General features: G+C 40.4%; 2 protein-coding genes across 8 annotated transcripts in view; both read left to right on the top strand.

Moving 5' to 3' along the window:
* Positions 1–415: 415 nt before the first annotated feature.
* Positions 416–13,005, top strand: part of LOC132842656 (sp110 nuclear body protein-like) — an 18,747-nt gene continuing 6,157 nt past the window's right edge. Inside the window, exons 1-11 of one of the 3 annotated variants that reach the window (XM_060865445.1) lie at positions 416–530; positions 672–853; positions 9,641–9,815; positions 9,918–10,115; positions 10,720–10,800; positions 11,361–11,494; positions 11,645–11,692; positions 11,803–11,854; positions 11,983–12,159; positions 12,265–12,407; positions 12,577–12,639. In XM_060865445.1, the coding sequence (XP_060721428.1) occupies positions 710–853; positions 9,641–9,815; positions 9,918–10,115; positions 10,720–10,800; positions 11,361–11,494; positions 11,645–11,692; positions 11,803–11,854; positions 11,983–12,159; positions 12,265–12,407; positions 12,577–12,639 (1,215 nt within the window). In that variant the 5' untranslated portion in view covers positions 416–530; positions 672–709. Of the gene's footprint in view, positions 531–671; positions 854–6,734; positions 6,850–6,984; positions 7,167–9,640; positions 9,816–9,917; positions 10,116–10,719; positions 10,801–11,360; positions 11,495–11,644; positions 11,693–11,802; positions 11,855–11,982; positions 12,160–12,264; positions 12,408–12,576; positions 12,640–13,005 lie in introns of those variants that run through there. The other 2 variants (XM_060865446.1, XM_060865447.1) reach the window with 2 other exon arrangements.
* LOC132842658 (uncharacterized) lies at positions 1,442–5,787 on the top strand. 5 transcript variants are annotated; one of them, XR_009648057.1, is made up of 3 exons: positions 1,442–1,612; positions 1,733–1,927; positions 5,509–5,787. XR_009648057.1 is itself a non-coding variant. In XM_060865451.1 (3 exons), exons 2-3 carry the CDS (start codon positions 1,853–1,855, stop codon positions 4,249–4,251), a joined length of 330 nt encoding a protein of 109 aa, XP_060721434.1. In that variant the 5' UTR covers positions 1,442–1,612; positions 1,769–1,852; the 3' UTR covers positions 4,252–5,192. The 5 variants fall into 5 exon arrangements, 4 of the variants coding, with proteins under 4 accessions (XP_060721434.1, XP_060721432.1, XP_060721433.1 ...); XM_060865451.1 differs by lacking the exon at positions 5,509–5,787 and adding an exon at positions 3,997–5,192 and having other exon boundaries at positions 1,769–1,927; XM_060865449.1 differs by lacking the exon at positions 5,509–5,787 and adding an exon at positions 2,172–5,192 and having other exon boundaries at positions 1,769–1,927.

Below are 13,005 nucleotides of genomic sequence, written 5' to 3'. Positions count from 1 at the left end.
ATACATAGAAAAAAGTGACACTTTTTTAAAAATCTAAATGTCTTCCAAGATAGTTGACATTTAGTTTATATTAGAGTTTAATTTTTATGCATTTCTGACACATTAAGAATGTGTTGAACTCATTCCAAGGCTGGATCAGGAATCTGTCACAGGGTTGAGATGGACATGTAATTACATGCGAGAGAGAGAGAGAGAGAGAGAGAGAGAGAGAGAGAGAGAGAGAGATCATTCTTCTAAAACTACAGGTTGGTAAATCATATAAATATAATTAAATATATATTTTAAAAATATTTAGGATGTCAGTCAGTCGTTGTTTATTATAAGAACAGTTCCTTTTGTTTTATGTTTAGGTTTCATGTTGTAGATCATTTCTCAGTGTTTCTACACCTAAACAAGGTGTGGTTTCCACGCCCACATCACACAGTTTCCGTCTCACACCATGAACTTTTGCAGACACATTTATTCATTACACAGGTCTCTGTTTCAGGTTTTCAGTCAGTGTCACTGAGTCCTATCAGGAATCTACTAAGGTACAGTGTGACTTTAACCAGACAGGATCTGTAACAATAAATATACAAAAGGAAATAATCAGCTGGGAACTTTGTTGTTGTTGTTGTTGTTGTTGTTATTGTTTAACTGGATCACTACATTACACAATATTGTACATGTAGCTCCTGTTGTACAGAGTAGACGGATAAACAGCAGTCGAATGGATCAGCTGAACTTTCTAACTCATGACGAGTTGGTTAGTTTTTTTCGCCGTAAGAAGGCTGAGATCTCTTGTATGGAGGAACCTCACATCTTCCTGAGGCAGCTCCGAGACCACGACCTGGTGCCTGAGGATCTCTACAAGGCAAGAAAACCCTTTTTACAACATTCATTCATTCCAGGAGGGAATTCACCAGACTGACTGCTGAAGAAAACTCTACATTTATAATATATTTGTCGTTCAGCCTCTGAATGTCCCCAATGTACACCCATTTACGGAAGTCCTAATGGGTTCTGTAACGGATAATTAAAACGTTAAGCCTTTATTCTCATAAATACTGTCAACTGTTTTGTGTTGTTTTGTATTAATTTATTGTTTTGTCATGTAAGATCTTCTTTCTTCTCTCAGTGAAGTGAAGATACTATGCCCTGCTTTATTTATTTATTTGTTTGTTTGTTTGTTTGTTTGTAAAAAATGGATGGACAGGTACATAATCCTGGACATTAATGCATTATGGAATGAGAATGTTAGGATTACTAAACTTAAATTAATATAATGTCTTTTTAACTTTTAATGCACAGGTATTTGGGTGCAATTGCTTAAAGCTATGCCTCAATATCTGTTGCACTACTTACACAGATGAAGATAAATGGGTTCCTGACTATTCTTTCTCTCTCTCTCTCTCTCTCTCTCTCTCTCTCTCTCTCTCTCTCTCTCTCTCTCTGCAGGAGGTAACAAAGAGGAGAAGTAAGAAGAGAATAGAGGACGGTGTGTATGAGATTTTGGACAGTTTGGAGAATGAGGGAGGAGAGTTCGTCAAACGCTTTTGGAGTTGTGTGTTTCAGGACCACATCCAGCAGAAATACCCTGTTTTCCGCGCTCTCCGAAACAGCATCCAGGACGGTCAGTCACTCCATCTCTTCACCTTTCTGTACTAATTTATGTTGTTATCTCTGATGTAGACGAGAGCTTTTTTCTTTCATCCCGAATATAGTCAAAATCACACAGAGGCTCTTGTTTTAGGTTCCTTTAAGAATTATATAAAGCTTCCTAATGCAGAGAATCCAAGCGGGAGTAACGAAGGTGAGAGACAAGGAAGGAAGCAACTGATAAAGAAGAAGGCAAAAAAGAGAGATAGAAGTAATGAGGCAGATGAAGAGGAAGCAGGCCCTTGTTCAAGGTCCAGATAGAAGAAAGCGGCCACGGAGCCTAAGTCCTGTGAGTTGACACGTTATGTTTTGGGATATAATGACTTAAGGGTAAATAATGTCTTTTACATTATATTGTAATTTTATATTCTAATTTAAGTGAAAAGCATTAATCAAACTGTAATGAGTCTGTCTGTGTTTTGCCCTGTTTCTGTCTGCTGGTTTGCCCTGCTGTTTATTGATTGCCCCGCCTACTTGTTTGTTGCTATGGACACTCATTGAACTCATTCATTCCCTCTTGTGTGTTGTCATAGTTACTTATTGTCTCTGCTTTGTCATTGGTTCCTGTCTGTTATATCTACACTGTTTGTTCACTTCCCTGTTGCTAGTCGTTGTTTAACGTTTCCTGTTAGCTCTGTGTTCTGCCTAGTTTTGCCTGCCTGTCTGTTTATCTGTTCCTTGTTTTTGATTAATAAATGTTTAAACTGCAATTGGATCCTCACTCGCTCTTGCCGCATCGCGACAGAATGACTAGCCAACCATGGATCCAGCAGAAATCTTGTTTTGTTTACATCAAGAGGATTCCCCAATCGAGGAATATGTTGATGTGTTTGTGGACCTGGACTTCGGGGAAAAGGTACTTAAGGACATGTTTAGACATGGATTAGAGGACAATTTACGCTATTTGATGCCTTTTGACCGAGAGGTGGGGTCTTTCCCAGACTTTGTTAATCTAGCATTGCTCTTGGGAGGGTCCTCTCTAACCGTGAGCAGTGTAGAGATGAACGCCGGGGGGGGCAGTAGGCATCGGGGTCCGTGGGATACGGAGCCAAATCAGCCACGGATGCCCGAATGCACTACATTAACTCTGTCCAGTCCAGTCCTTTGTACGCCTGTTACCGAGCCTGTTTACAAGATGGCTGCTATACCGGTAAGCCCAGTTGAGGCCTGTGCGATCCGGTTAGTCTCAAGCCTGGCGGATACCCCGATGGTGTCGGTTCGGGCGGCCGGCATTCCTAAACCATCTGCTTCACCAGCCGGAACGATCGGGTTGACGGAACCAGCCAGACTGATGGGGTCAACGGGACCAGCTGGACCGATCGGGTCGACCGGGTCTTTGGAGCCTACCGGGTCGACCGGATCAATCGCGTCGGCCGGGTTAACCGGAATGACGGAGTCAGCCGGTTTGACCAATTTTTTTTAATTTTTCTGAGTTCAATGAGTCAACCAAGTCAAGTGATTCTACCAAGTTCAGAGTCAACCGAGTCAAGTGAGTCACCTGATTTGTCCGAATCACCCGATTCTTCTGAATCACCTGAGCCAAAAGAGTCATTTGACTCAATGAGACAATCCGAATCATTTGGCTCTTCTGAACTTTTTGAAACTTCTATGTTTGCCTTGGCTTTGTGGTGTGCTTGGTCTGTTTTTTGCTCTTCTGCTTCACGGGAAGTCTCTCAAACTCATGAACCCGAGTCTCCTGAACTCCCTGTCACGGCTGGAAGGTTTGAACCCGTGTCATCTACACTCTCTATCACGACTGGAAGGTCCGAACCTGAGCCTCATGCACTTTCTGTCATGAGTGAATCGTCAGAGCCAAGGAAATTGTCAATGCCAAGTGAATCACCAGAGTTAAGTGAATCACTAGAGTCACTAAGGTCACGTGAGTCTTCTGCACTTTCTGTCATGGCTGAGAAGTTTACATTTGAGTCCCCTGAGCTGTTTGTTTCGACCAAGTTAGCTGAACCTGAACTTTTTGAATCTGTTGTCCTGGATCTTAAGCCTGTTTTTGAATTCCTGGAATTTCCTGTGTCATGTAATTCAGCTAATATGGTTACGCCCAAGCTCCATAGACTCTCTGCCCTTGCCAAGATGGCTTTGCATGACTCTCAAACTTACTGCCCTGCCTGAAAAGGTTAATTCTGAACTCTCTGCCCTGTCCAAGATGGATGACACTGAACTCTTTGCTTTGTCTAAATTGGCTGACTCTGAACTCTTTTCCCTGTCAAAGATGGATAACTATGAACTCGCTGCCTGGCCCAAAATGATTATATTTGAGCTACTCTGCCTATCTGCTCTGTCTGTCTTTAGTTTTGTCTCCCTGGCTTTGTCAGCCTCTCTCTCTCCTGTCCCTATTTACAGGCCCAGAGCACCTCCAGCACCACCATGGGTTGCGATCCCGACCAGTTCGCTGATTACATCTGCAGCTCTGCCCTGGTCTCCAGTTATGCTCTGGTCTTTGGTCCTACCTGCGGCACCACCCTGGCCGCCGACTCCACTATGGTTTCTGGCTCGACCTGTGGCACCACCCTGGCTTCCAGCTCTGCTCTGGTCTCTGTCTCCACCTGCGGCACCACCCTGGCCGCTAACTCTGCTGTGGTCTCTGGTTTTGCTTAAAGCTTCGCCCTGGTCTCTGGTCCTGCCTTCGGCTCCGCCCAGGCTACCTGCAATGCCGGTTCTGCCCTGGCTACCTGCTCTGCCGGGTCTGCCACAACACAAACTCAACCCACCCTCCCACCCTTGTTACGCCTTCGCTCCACCCTCCTGGACTAGGGTCTGTCTGTGTTTTGCCCTGTTTCTGTCTGCTGGTTTGCCCTGCTGTTTATTGATTGCCCCGCCTACTTGTTTGTTGCTATGGACACTCATTGAACTCATTCATTCCCTCGTGTGTTGTCATAGTTACTTATTGTCTCTGCTTTGTCATTGGTTCCTGTCTGTTATATCTACACTGTTTGTTCACTTCCCTGTTGCTAGTCGTTGTTTAATGTTTCCCGTTAGCTCTGTGTTCTGCCTAGTTTTGCCTGCCTGTCTGTTTATCTGTTTCTTGTTTTTGATTAATAAATGTTTAAACTGCAATTGGATCCTCACTCGCCCTTGCCACATCGTGACACAATCTGCTAACATTTATCTATTGGTACCTAATATTTAAAGATCACAATCGTTTCTTTTTTAGTGCATCACTATTATTTGTCATAATACTATTTTATGTCAGTCTACAGAACTAAACTTTTTTTTTTAAACCAGTCAAGATCAAATTAACAATAAAAATTTTATATTTATATAAATATAAATTGTGTAATTCTAGTGTTTACCTCAGTAAAGGTTAAAAAAACTCACTATACTACACTGATTTATCCAGTCATATATGGTAATGTTTGTACTGTAGAAAGGTTGGAATGTTATAATCGCTTCATGACACTTTACATTATCCAACATGACAGTTTACATTACATCAAGGTTTCTGCTTACAGTGACTAGCATAAGGAAATGCACCTTTATTATTAAAATGGATGTTGGGCTGTGATTTGAACCACTGTAATAAAACAAAAGAAAACAAACGGACCTCTGTGTATCCTTCTAAACCTTGGGCATAGATCACCAAACTCAGCATGAAACACAGCCAAGTTTCTGTGTGACATTATTCTCATTTTCATGAACACCAAAACTTTAAACAAGGTGAGATCAAAATTCATGGAGTGTAATATTACATGTTCAGTACAAGGTTCTTGACTCGATTCGTCTGTCTATTAAACAACGAGTTCAACACACTGGATAATGTAGTAGGCTGTTTATTATAAAATATGGTTTTGTTGTAATGTATCTACTCTAACAATATATAATGAAATACGACTTTATTTGTGTGTGTGTGTGCAGGATAAAGAGTTTGGAAGCAAGATCATCTTTCACATCCAGCAGTGTTATATTTTTTATATCTTAATGTAAAAACAGTGTGATATTAAAATGAATGCCAGTTCAAATGCCTTTTCTTTTCATTGTAGCATTTTCTTTATAACATTGTTCTAACTTTCTGTATCTTTAAGTATGACCTAAAATTAAAGCTGACGTTTTTCTCTTGTATTTGTTAGCTCATGGTCCGATGTGTAAGACTCAACTGTACTAATCACTTAAAAAAATAAACTGTTTATCCATTTATATTCGATGTCCTGTTTCACTAAGCAGCAGAATCTATCGATCGATCTATATTCACAATCAGAATGCAATAAATATAAAGAAATAAATAAATAAAGCAGAGCAGTTTTTACATGTGGGATTTATTGTTGTGTTCAGCTGTGTGTAGACGTGTGTAATAACTACCAGTTATCTTCATGCACACTACAGTACAAATGTACATATTTAAGTCTTTAAGGTCCATTAAACTTTTATTACACTGCAATCTCTCACAAAACTCTCCATATGTAGAGAAAAGTGACACTTTTAAATCTAAATGTCTTCCAAGATAGTTGACATTTAGTTTATATTAAATAGAGCTTTATTTTTATGCATTTCTGACACATTAAAAATGTGTTGAACTCATTCCAAGGCTGGATCAGGAACCTGTCACAGGGTTGATATGGACATTTACATTTACATTTACATTTACAGCATGTGACAGACGCCCTTATCCAGAGCGACGTACATAAGTGCTTAAATCTCTAACATTGAATACATTAATGCTGGATCACTAAGTTACATACTTAAGCTACCATGAGTTTAAAACATTTGTTCAGAGTTACAATGAAAAAGTGTCAAAGGTTTCTTTTTTTTAAATGCAAAAGATAAGGAAAGAAGTGCTAGTTGAAGTGTTTCCTGAACAAGTAGGTCTTCAACCGCCATGTAACCGGGCATGTAATTACATGCGAGAGAGAGAGAGAGAGAGAGAGAGAGAGAGAGAGAGAGAGAGAGAGAGAGCTCATTCTTCTAAAACTACAGGTTGGTAAATCATATAAATATAATTAAATATATATTTTAAAAATATTTAGGATGTCAGTCACTCGTTGTTTATTATAAGAACAGTTCCTTTTGTTTTATGTTTAGGTTTCATGTTGTAGATCATTTCTCAGTGTTTCTACACCTAAACAAGGTGTGGTTTCCACGCCCACATCACACAGTTTCCGTCTCACACGATAAACTTTCGCAGACACATTTATTCATTACACAGGTCTCAGTTTCAGGTTTTCAGTCAGTGTCACTGAGTCCTATCAGGAATCTACTAAGGTACAGTGTGACTTTAACCAGACAGGATCTGTAACAATAAATATACAGAAGGAAATAATCAGCTGGGAACTTTGTTGTTGTTGTTGTTGTTGTTGTTTAACTGGATCACTACATTACACATTATTGTACATGTAGCTCCTGTTGTACAGAGTAGACGGATAAACAGCAGTCGAATGGATCAGCTGAACTCTCTAACTCATGACGAGTTGGTTAGTTTTTTTCGCTGTAAGAAGGCTGAGATCTCTTGTATGGAGGAACCTCACATCTTCCTGAGGCAGCTCCGAGACCACGACCTGGTACCTGAGGATCTCTACAAGGCAAGAAAACCCTTTTTACAACATTCATTCATTCCAGGAGGGAATTCACCAGACTGATTGCTGAAGAAAACGTCTACATTTATTTGTTGTGTAATTAAAAATTCCTATTAACTGGAACCTGAACACATTACTTTCGTTTCTGAGATAAAGTACACAATGAGTGCGTAGTGTACACACATTAGAGCACGTGACCGAGCATAAACACCCTCATACACACAAAGACACACAACACACCTACACTTTATAATATATTTTATTTTACTATTTAACATTTATGAAAGCCGCCTTCAAGATCAGTGCTAGTTCTATTTTGGTTGGTAAATTGAATATATTATGCATAATGAAGTTGTTCTTTACAAAGAAGAAAATAATAATAATAATAATAATAATAATAATAATAATAATAATAATAATATGCTGCATGGGATCATTTTCTCCTCCCTGAGGTTGGGGGTTTGATTCCTCTTTATGGTGTCACCACATGCCCAGGTTTTCTGTGACCATGTGTAGGATAAATGGTGTAGAACAGGGGTTCCCAAAGTTTTCAGACCGCGACCCCCAATATTAGACTGCTGACGACCCCACCCCACCCCACCACAACCCTCCTTTCTCCTCTCTGTGTTTTCCTCCAACAGCTTGTGAGGATTTGTGATTTAGTTACAGACTGACAGAGCTAAAACAAAAAGGAACACAATCTCTAAGCCAGGCTATTTTATTAACAAATTATGGACAAAAACAAATACATCCCATAACTGTGAAATGATTACAGACAGAATACGAACAAGCTGCCTGTAACACGTGTACAGCGTCGGCTGGCGCCTTAGAACAATTATAACTTCATGTATAATTGTGTTGTAATTGTAAATGTATTCTGAAAAAAATGCCTAATGTGAAGGATGGGTGCTGTGCGCAGAGCAAAGCAAGTCCACTCTAGGTTCAATTTTGGAGATCACCACCTGCAGATCATCTTCCACGTTAAGCCGTGACCTGTGTTTATTCTTAATATATTGAGCGTTGAGCCAAATTGTATGAGTACTGTAATGGGTCTGTCTGTGTTTTGCCCTGTTTCTGTCTGCTGTCTTGCCCTGCTGTTAATTGTTTGCTCTGCCCACTCGTTTGTTGCCATGGACACTCATTGAACTAATTCATTCCCTCTCGTTTGTTGTCTTAGTTACTCATTGTCTCTGCTTTGTGATTGGTTCCTGTCTAATATATATACACTGTTTGTTCACTTCCCTGTCGCTAGTCGTTGTATGTGTTTCTGTTTCCTGTTAGCCCGGTTTTCTGCCTAGTCTTGTCTACCTGTCTGTGTCCCTGTTTCTTGTTTTGTTTATTAAATGTTTAACTGCAATTGGATCCTCACTCGCCTTTGTCTCATCGCAACAAGTACATCCAACGCGGCTTTCGACAACTGTGGATAATCGAGCGTGACTACCTTATCCGAACTACCTCGGGTCACGGGGAGCCTGTGCGAGATCTCAGGCGTCATCGGGCATCAAGGCAGGATCCACCCTGGACGGTGTGCCAACCCATCGCAGGGCACACACACACTCTCATTCACTCACACACTACGGACAATTTTTCCAGAGATGCCAATCAACCTACCATGCATGTCTTTGGACCGGGGGAGGAAACCGGAGGAAACCCCCCGAGGCACGGGGAGAACATGCAAACTCCACACACACAAGGTGGAGGCGGGAATCGAACCCCCAACCCTGGAGGTGTGAGGCGAACGTGCTAACCACTAAGCCACCGTGACCCCCTAGTTTTATTCCCAGTTTATTTTAATTATCCTAAATTTATACTCGCATCATTACAACCTTTTTTTAACATATAAAAAAAATAAAGTTTCTGGAAATCATCTCGTGACCGCCACTTTGGGAACTGCTGGTGTAGAAAATGGATGGGTGCATAATCATGTCCATCAATAATTGTGGAATAAAAATCTTTATAATCAGATAAATTAATCTGATGTCACTTTATCTTTTAATGTTGAGAGCACAGGTATTTGGGTGCTAATGCTCACAGCTCAGTATATACAGATACATATTTAAAATGTTTATTTTAATACCTGTTGTATACATTACTCTCTCTCTCTCTCTCTCTCTCTCTCTCTCTCTCTCTCTCTCTCTCTCTCTCTCTCTCTCTCTCTCTTTCTTTCTCTCTCTCTCTTTATCTATCTCTCTATCTCTCTCTCTCTCTTTCTCTCTGTCTCTCTCTCTCTCTCTCTCTATCTATCTCTCTATCTCTCTCTCTCTCTATCTATCTCTCTATCTCTCTCTCTCTCTTTCTCTCTGTCTCTCTCTCTCTCTCTCTCTCTCTCTCTCTCTCGCTCTCTCTCTCTCTTTCTTTCTCTCTCTCTCCCTATCTATCTCTCTATCTCTCTCTTTCTCTCTGTCTCTCTCTCTTTCTCTCTCTATCTCTCTCTCTATCTCTCTCTCTATCTCTCTCTCTCTCTCTCTCTCTCTCTGCAGGAGGTATCAAAGAGGAGAAATAAGAAGAGAATAGAGGACGGTGTGTATGAGATTTTGGACAGTTTGGAGAATGAGGGAGGAGATTTCATCAAGCGCTTTTGGAGTTGTGTGTTTCAGGACCACATCCAGCAGAAATACCCTGTTTTCCGCCTTCTCCGAAACAGCATCCAGGACGGTCAGTCACTCCATCTCTTCACCTTTCTGTACTAATTTCTGTTGTTATCTCTGATGTTTCATCTTGAATACAGTATAAAACACAGAGAGGCTCTTGTTTTAGGTTCCTTTAGGAATTATATAAAGCTTCCTAATGCAGAGAATCCAAGCGGGAGTAACGAAGGTGAGAGACAAGGAAAGAACCAAGCGCAAATGAAGAAGGCAAAAAAGAGAAAGATAGCTGATAAGAAGGCAGATGAAGAGGAAGCAGGCCCTTCCTCAGGGACCAGACAGAAGAAAGCCGACACAGAGCCTAAGTCCTGTGAGTTGGTGAAAATGTGATATTTTAATTTATGGTTTAAATTTATTTAATTTCAGTATGGGGACAATAATTGGAGCATCACCTCATGAGCTCATAGTTTAGAAAAATAATGTTTAAAAGTTCACCTGCATGAAGGATAGACACTGAGGTGTTTTGGGGTATTTATATAACAGTAAGATATTAAATGAAACTGGTAGCAGTGAACAGGTAGCGGTGAACAGGTAGCAGTGAACAGGTAGCGGTGAACAGGTAGCGGTGAACAGGTAACGGTGAGCAGGTAGTGGTGAACAGGTAACGGTGAGCAGGTAATGGTGAACAGGTAACGGTGAGCAGGTAATGGTGAACAGGTAGCGGTGAACAGGTAGCAGTGAACAGGTAACAGTGTGCATTACCACAATGTTGGATGTAAGTGCAGGTTTTTCTTTAGAAACCAGGTAGAAAATCCAACACTCAATTCCTTGAGTTTCTGTGCAAGTTTCCGAGAGTGTTTGAATGTCAGGGTTATTTAAAAGGTGACTGGACATGGTTAGATGCTGTGGTGGGGCATTCTGGGAAACGCAGTTTAAGGCAGAAGCCAGCAATGACGTGACATTCTTCCTCTTAGCATTGCTGTTACATAGAGGAGAAGTTCTTGTTACCTGCGGAGACAAAAGAGGCACATTGGATCCAGACAAGCTTGGCAAAGGTACAACTTTATGTGCATGTCACTAAAACATTATCTTAATAATTATAATTTTACATATTCTATAATGTCTCTGATAAATCTATAATAAATATTTTTGTCAAGTGTTTATACATTTGATTTCAATTTTCTTTATGGCACAAAAAAATTGAAAACCATCTGAAGCTGCAGAATTCTTCTATTTTTGCATACAAAAAAAGATAATACAAGATAAGTGAGCAAAGTAAGGAAATACTGCATTACAAAGTGTATAGCAGTAAATATAATACTATTTTGTATTTTGTTACTATGGCAACCAGTCATATAGCTAGTGAACAGAGACTTGCAGAGATAAAAACACGTGTGTGTATGTAGCTTAAGGCTAAGAATGTAGTTACACCTCAGAAGGCTGTGTTCAAATCCCATGAGCAAGTCCTTAACCTGCAGCTCAGTCGTATCAGTCCACTGGACTTTACTCTGTTATTTTAGACACTCTTTCTCATACAGAAATACACTTGTCACGAGGAATTTGCTCTTGTTACTCATTTATAAGCTGTAATTTAAATAAAGTGTCCTTCCTATAGGAGAAAAGTGCATTTTTTCTGAGGATCGGTGGTTCAGCCCAGGTGAGTTTGAGAGATTTTCAGGAAAGGGAAGTTGCAAGAACTGGAAAACCAGCATCCGCTACCAAAACACTACACTACAGAAACTTATAAAGGTAAAACTACTGTTTATTAAAGGTCACACTACTACAAACACACGGAACTATGACACATAATACACTGAAGGCACACACACACTGACTGACATACAAACACAATGAAATATTAATAATTAATGTTCTTCCTTTTTGTCTTTTTTTTGTAAGGACGGTCATTTGAAGTGTCCGAGGATTTACAGACGTAGTCGATCGAAGGTGTTGTGTCTGTTTACTCTTTTTCCATCATGGTTAAAACTTTTTGTTATGCTTTTATATACTTTTATATACTGTATATAAACTATATATATATTTTGTTCTTATTGCAGAAAAAATGGCTGACTGTTTCTTTAAGCTCTTTCAGCTCTGTGGAAAGCTCTAGTTAGTATACCAGGCCCTTGTTTACATTTCTTTTTTATTAATCTTGTTTAAATTTACTTTAGCAAAGTAATTGTCGCTGTAAACTGTCACTTTTTTGTGTGTTTATCTTCTTCCATATGTTGCCTTAGAGTCAATTTTCAGTAGAGAGACTGATGAATCCAGTGATGAGTACATAACTGATGATGATGATGAAGAAGAAGAAGAAGAAGAAGAATACAGCGAGACAGCACATTTGTCAACACTCCTGACTTTACCAGTCAGCTGTGGATCTGTCAGTGGGGTTTTACATAAAAGCAGATTTTCAGGTAATCAGAGCTGGAAAACTCTGGGAAGCTGAACACATTAAGACGAGTCAGAATATAGCCACAGAGTGTGTGTGTGTGTGTGTGTGTGTGTGTGTGTGTATTCAGGCGGGTCACGCAGTAAGAGCATCCGCACAGAGGAGCGCTGGTTCACTCCTGAGGAGTTTGTAAAGCAGGAGTTAACTCTGACAGACGGACACTGGAAGAAAGATATACTGTGTCACGGAAAAACCCTCGACTACCTGGTGAAGGTAACACAAGAGACACAATAATTAGTTATTAGATCCTACTGTTTATTGTATATACAGTACAGCTTAGAGAAAGCCAACACGTGCTCTGATTTATAAAAGGTCAGTGAATCTGGACAGAACAGACATTTAAAATATAACAGAAATCTTCCTGCTTATTTTCTGTTTACAGAAGAAAATCCTGCAAATCCATTCAGTGCTGTGTCGCTGTGCTGTGTGTCATCCTGGGGAAAAGGTAAATCCTAACCAACAACACCTTTCTGATGTTAGGAAACTCACTCACTCACACACACACACTCACAGACACACTCACACTCACACACACACACACACTCATACACTCACACACACACACACACACACACACTCTCACACTCACTCACACACACACTCACACACTTACACACTCTCACACTCACTCACTCACACACACACACACATGTGTGTGAGTGAGTGTGAGTAAGAGTGTGTGTGAGTGTGTGTGAGAGTGAGTGAGTGACTGTGTGTGAGTGTGAGTGTGAGTGAGTGTATGAGTGAGTGAGTGAGAGTGAGAGTGAGAGTGAGTGAGTGACTGTGTGTGAGTGTGAGTGAGTTTATGAGC

This window comes from Tachysurus vachellii, chromosome 3 (genome assembly GCF_030014155.1).
Source record: "Tachysurus vachellii isolate PV-2020 chromosome 3, HZAU_Pvac_v1, whole genome shotgun sequence".
In the NCBI taxonomy this organism is placed as follows: Eukaryota; Metazoa; Chordata; class Actinopteri; order Siluriformes; family Bagridae; genus Tachysurus; species Tachysurus vachellii.
The sequence above is the reverse complement of the archived record's forward strand: the minus strand, read 5'-3'. Positions and strand labels throughout refer to the sequence as shown.

Coding starts and splice junctions, on each gene's coding strand:
- LOC132842658 (XM_060865449.1), top strand. CDS start 3,737: ATGACTCTCAAACTTACTGCCCTGCCTGAAAAGGTTAATTCTGAACTC.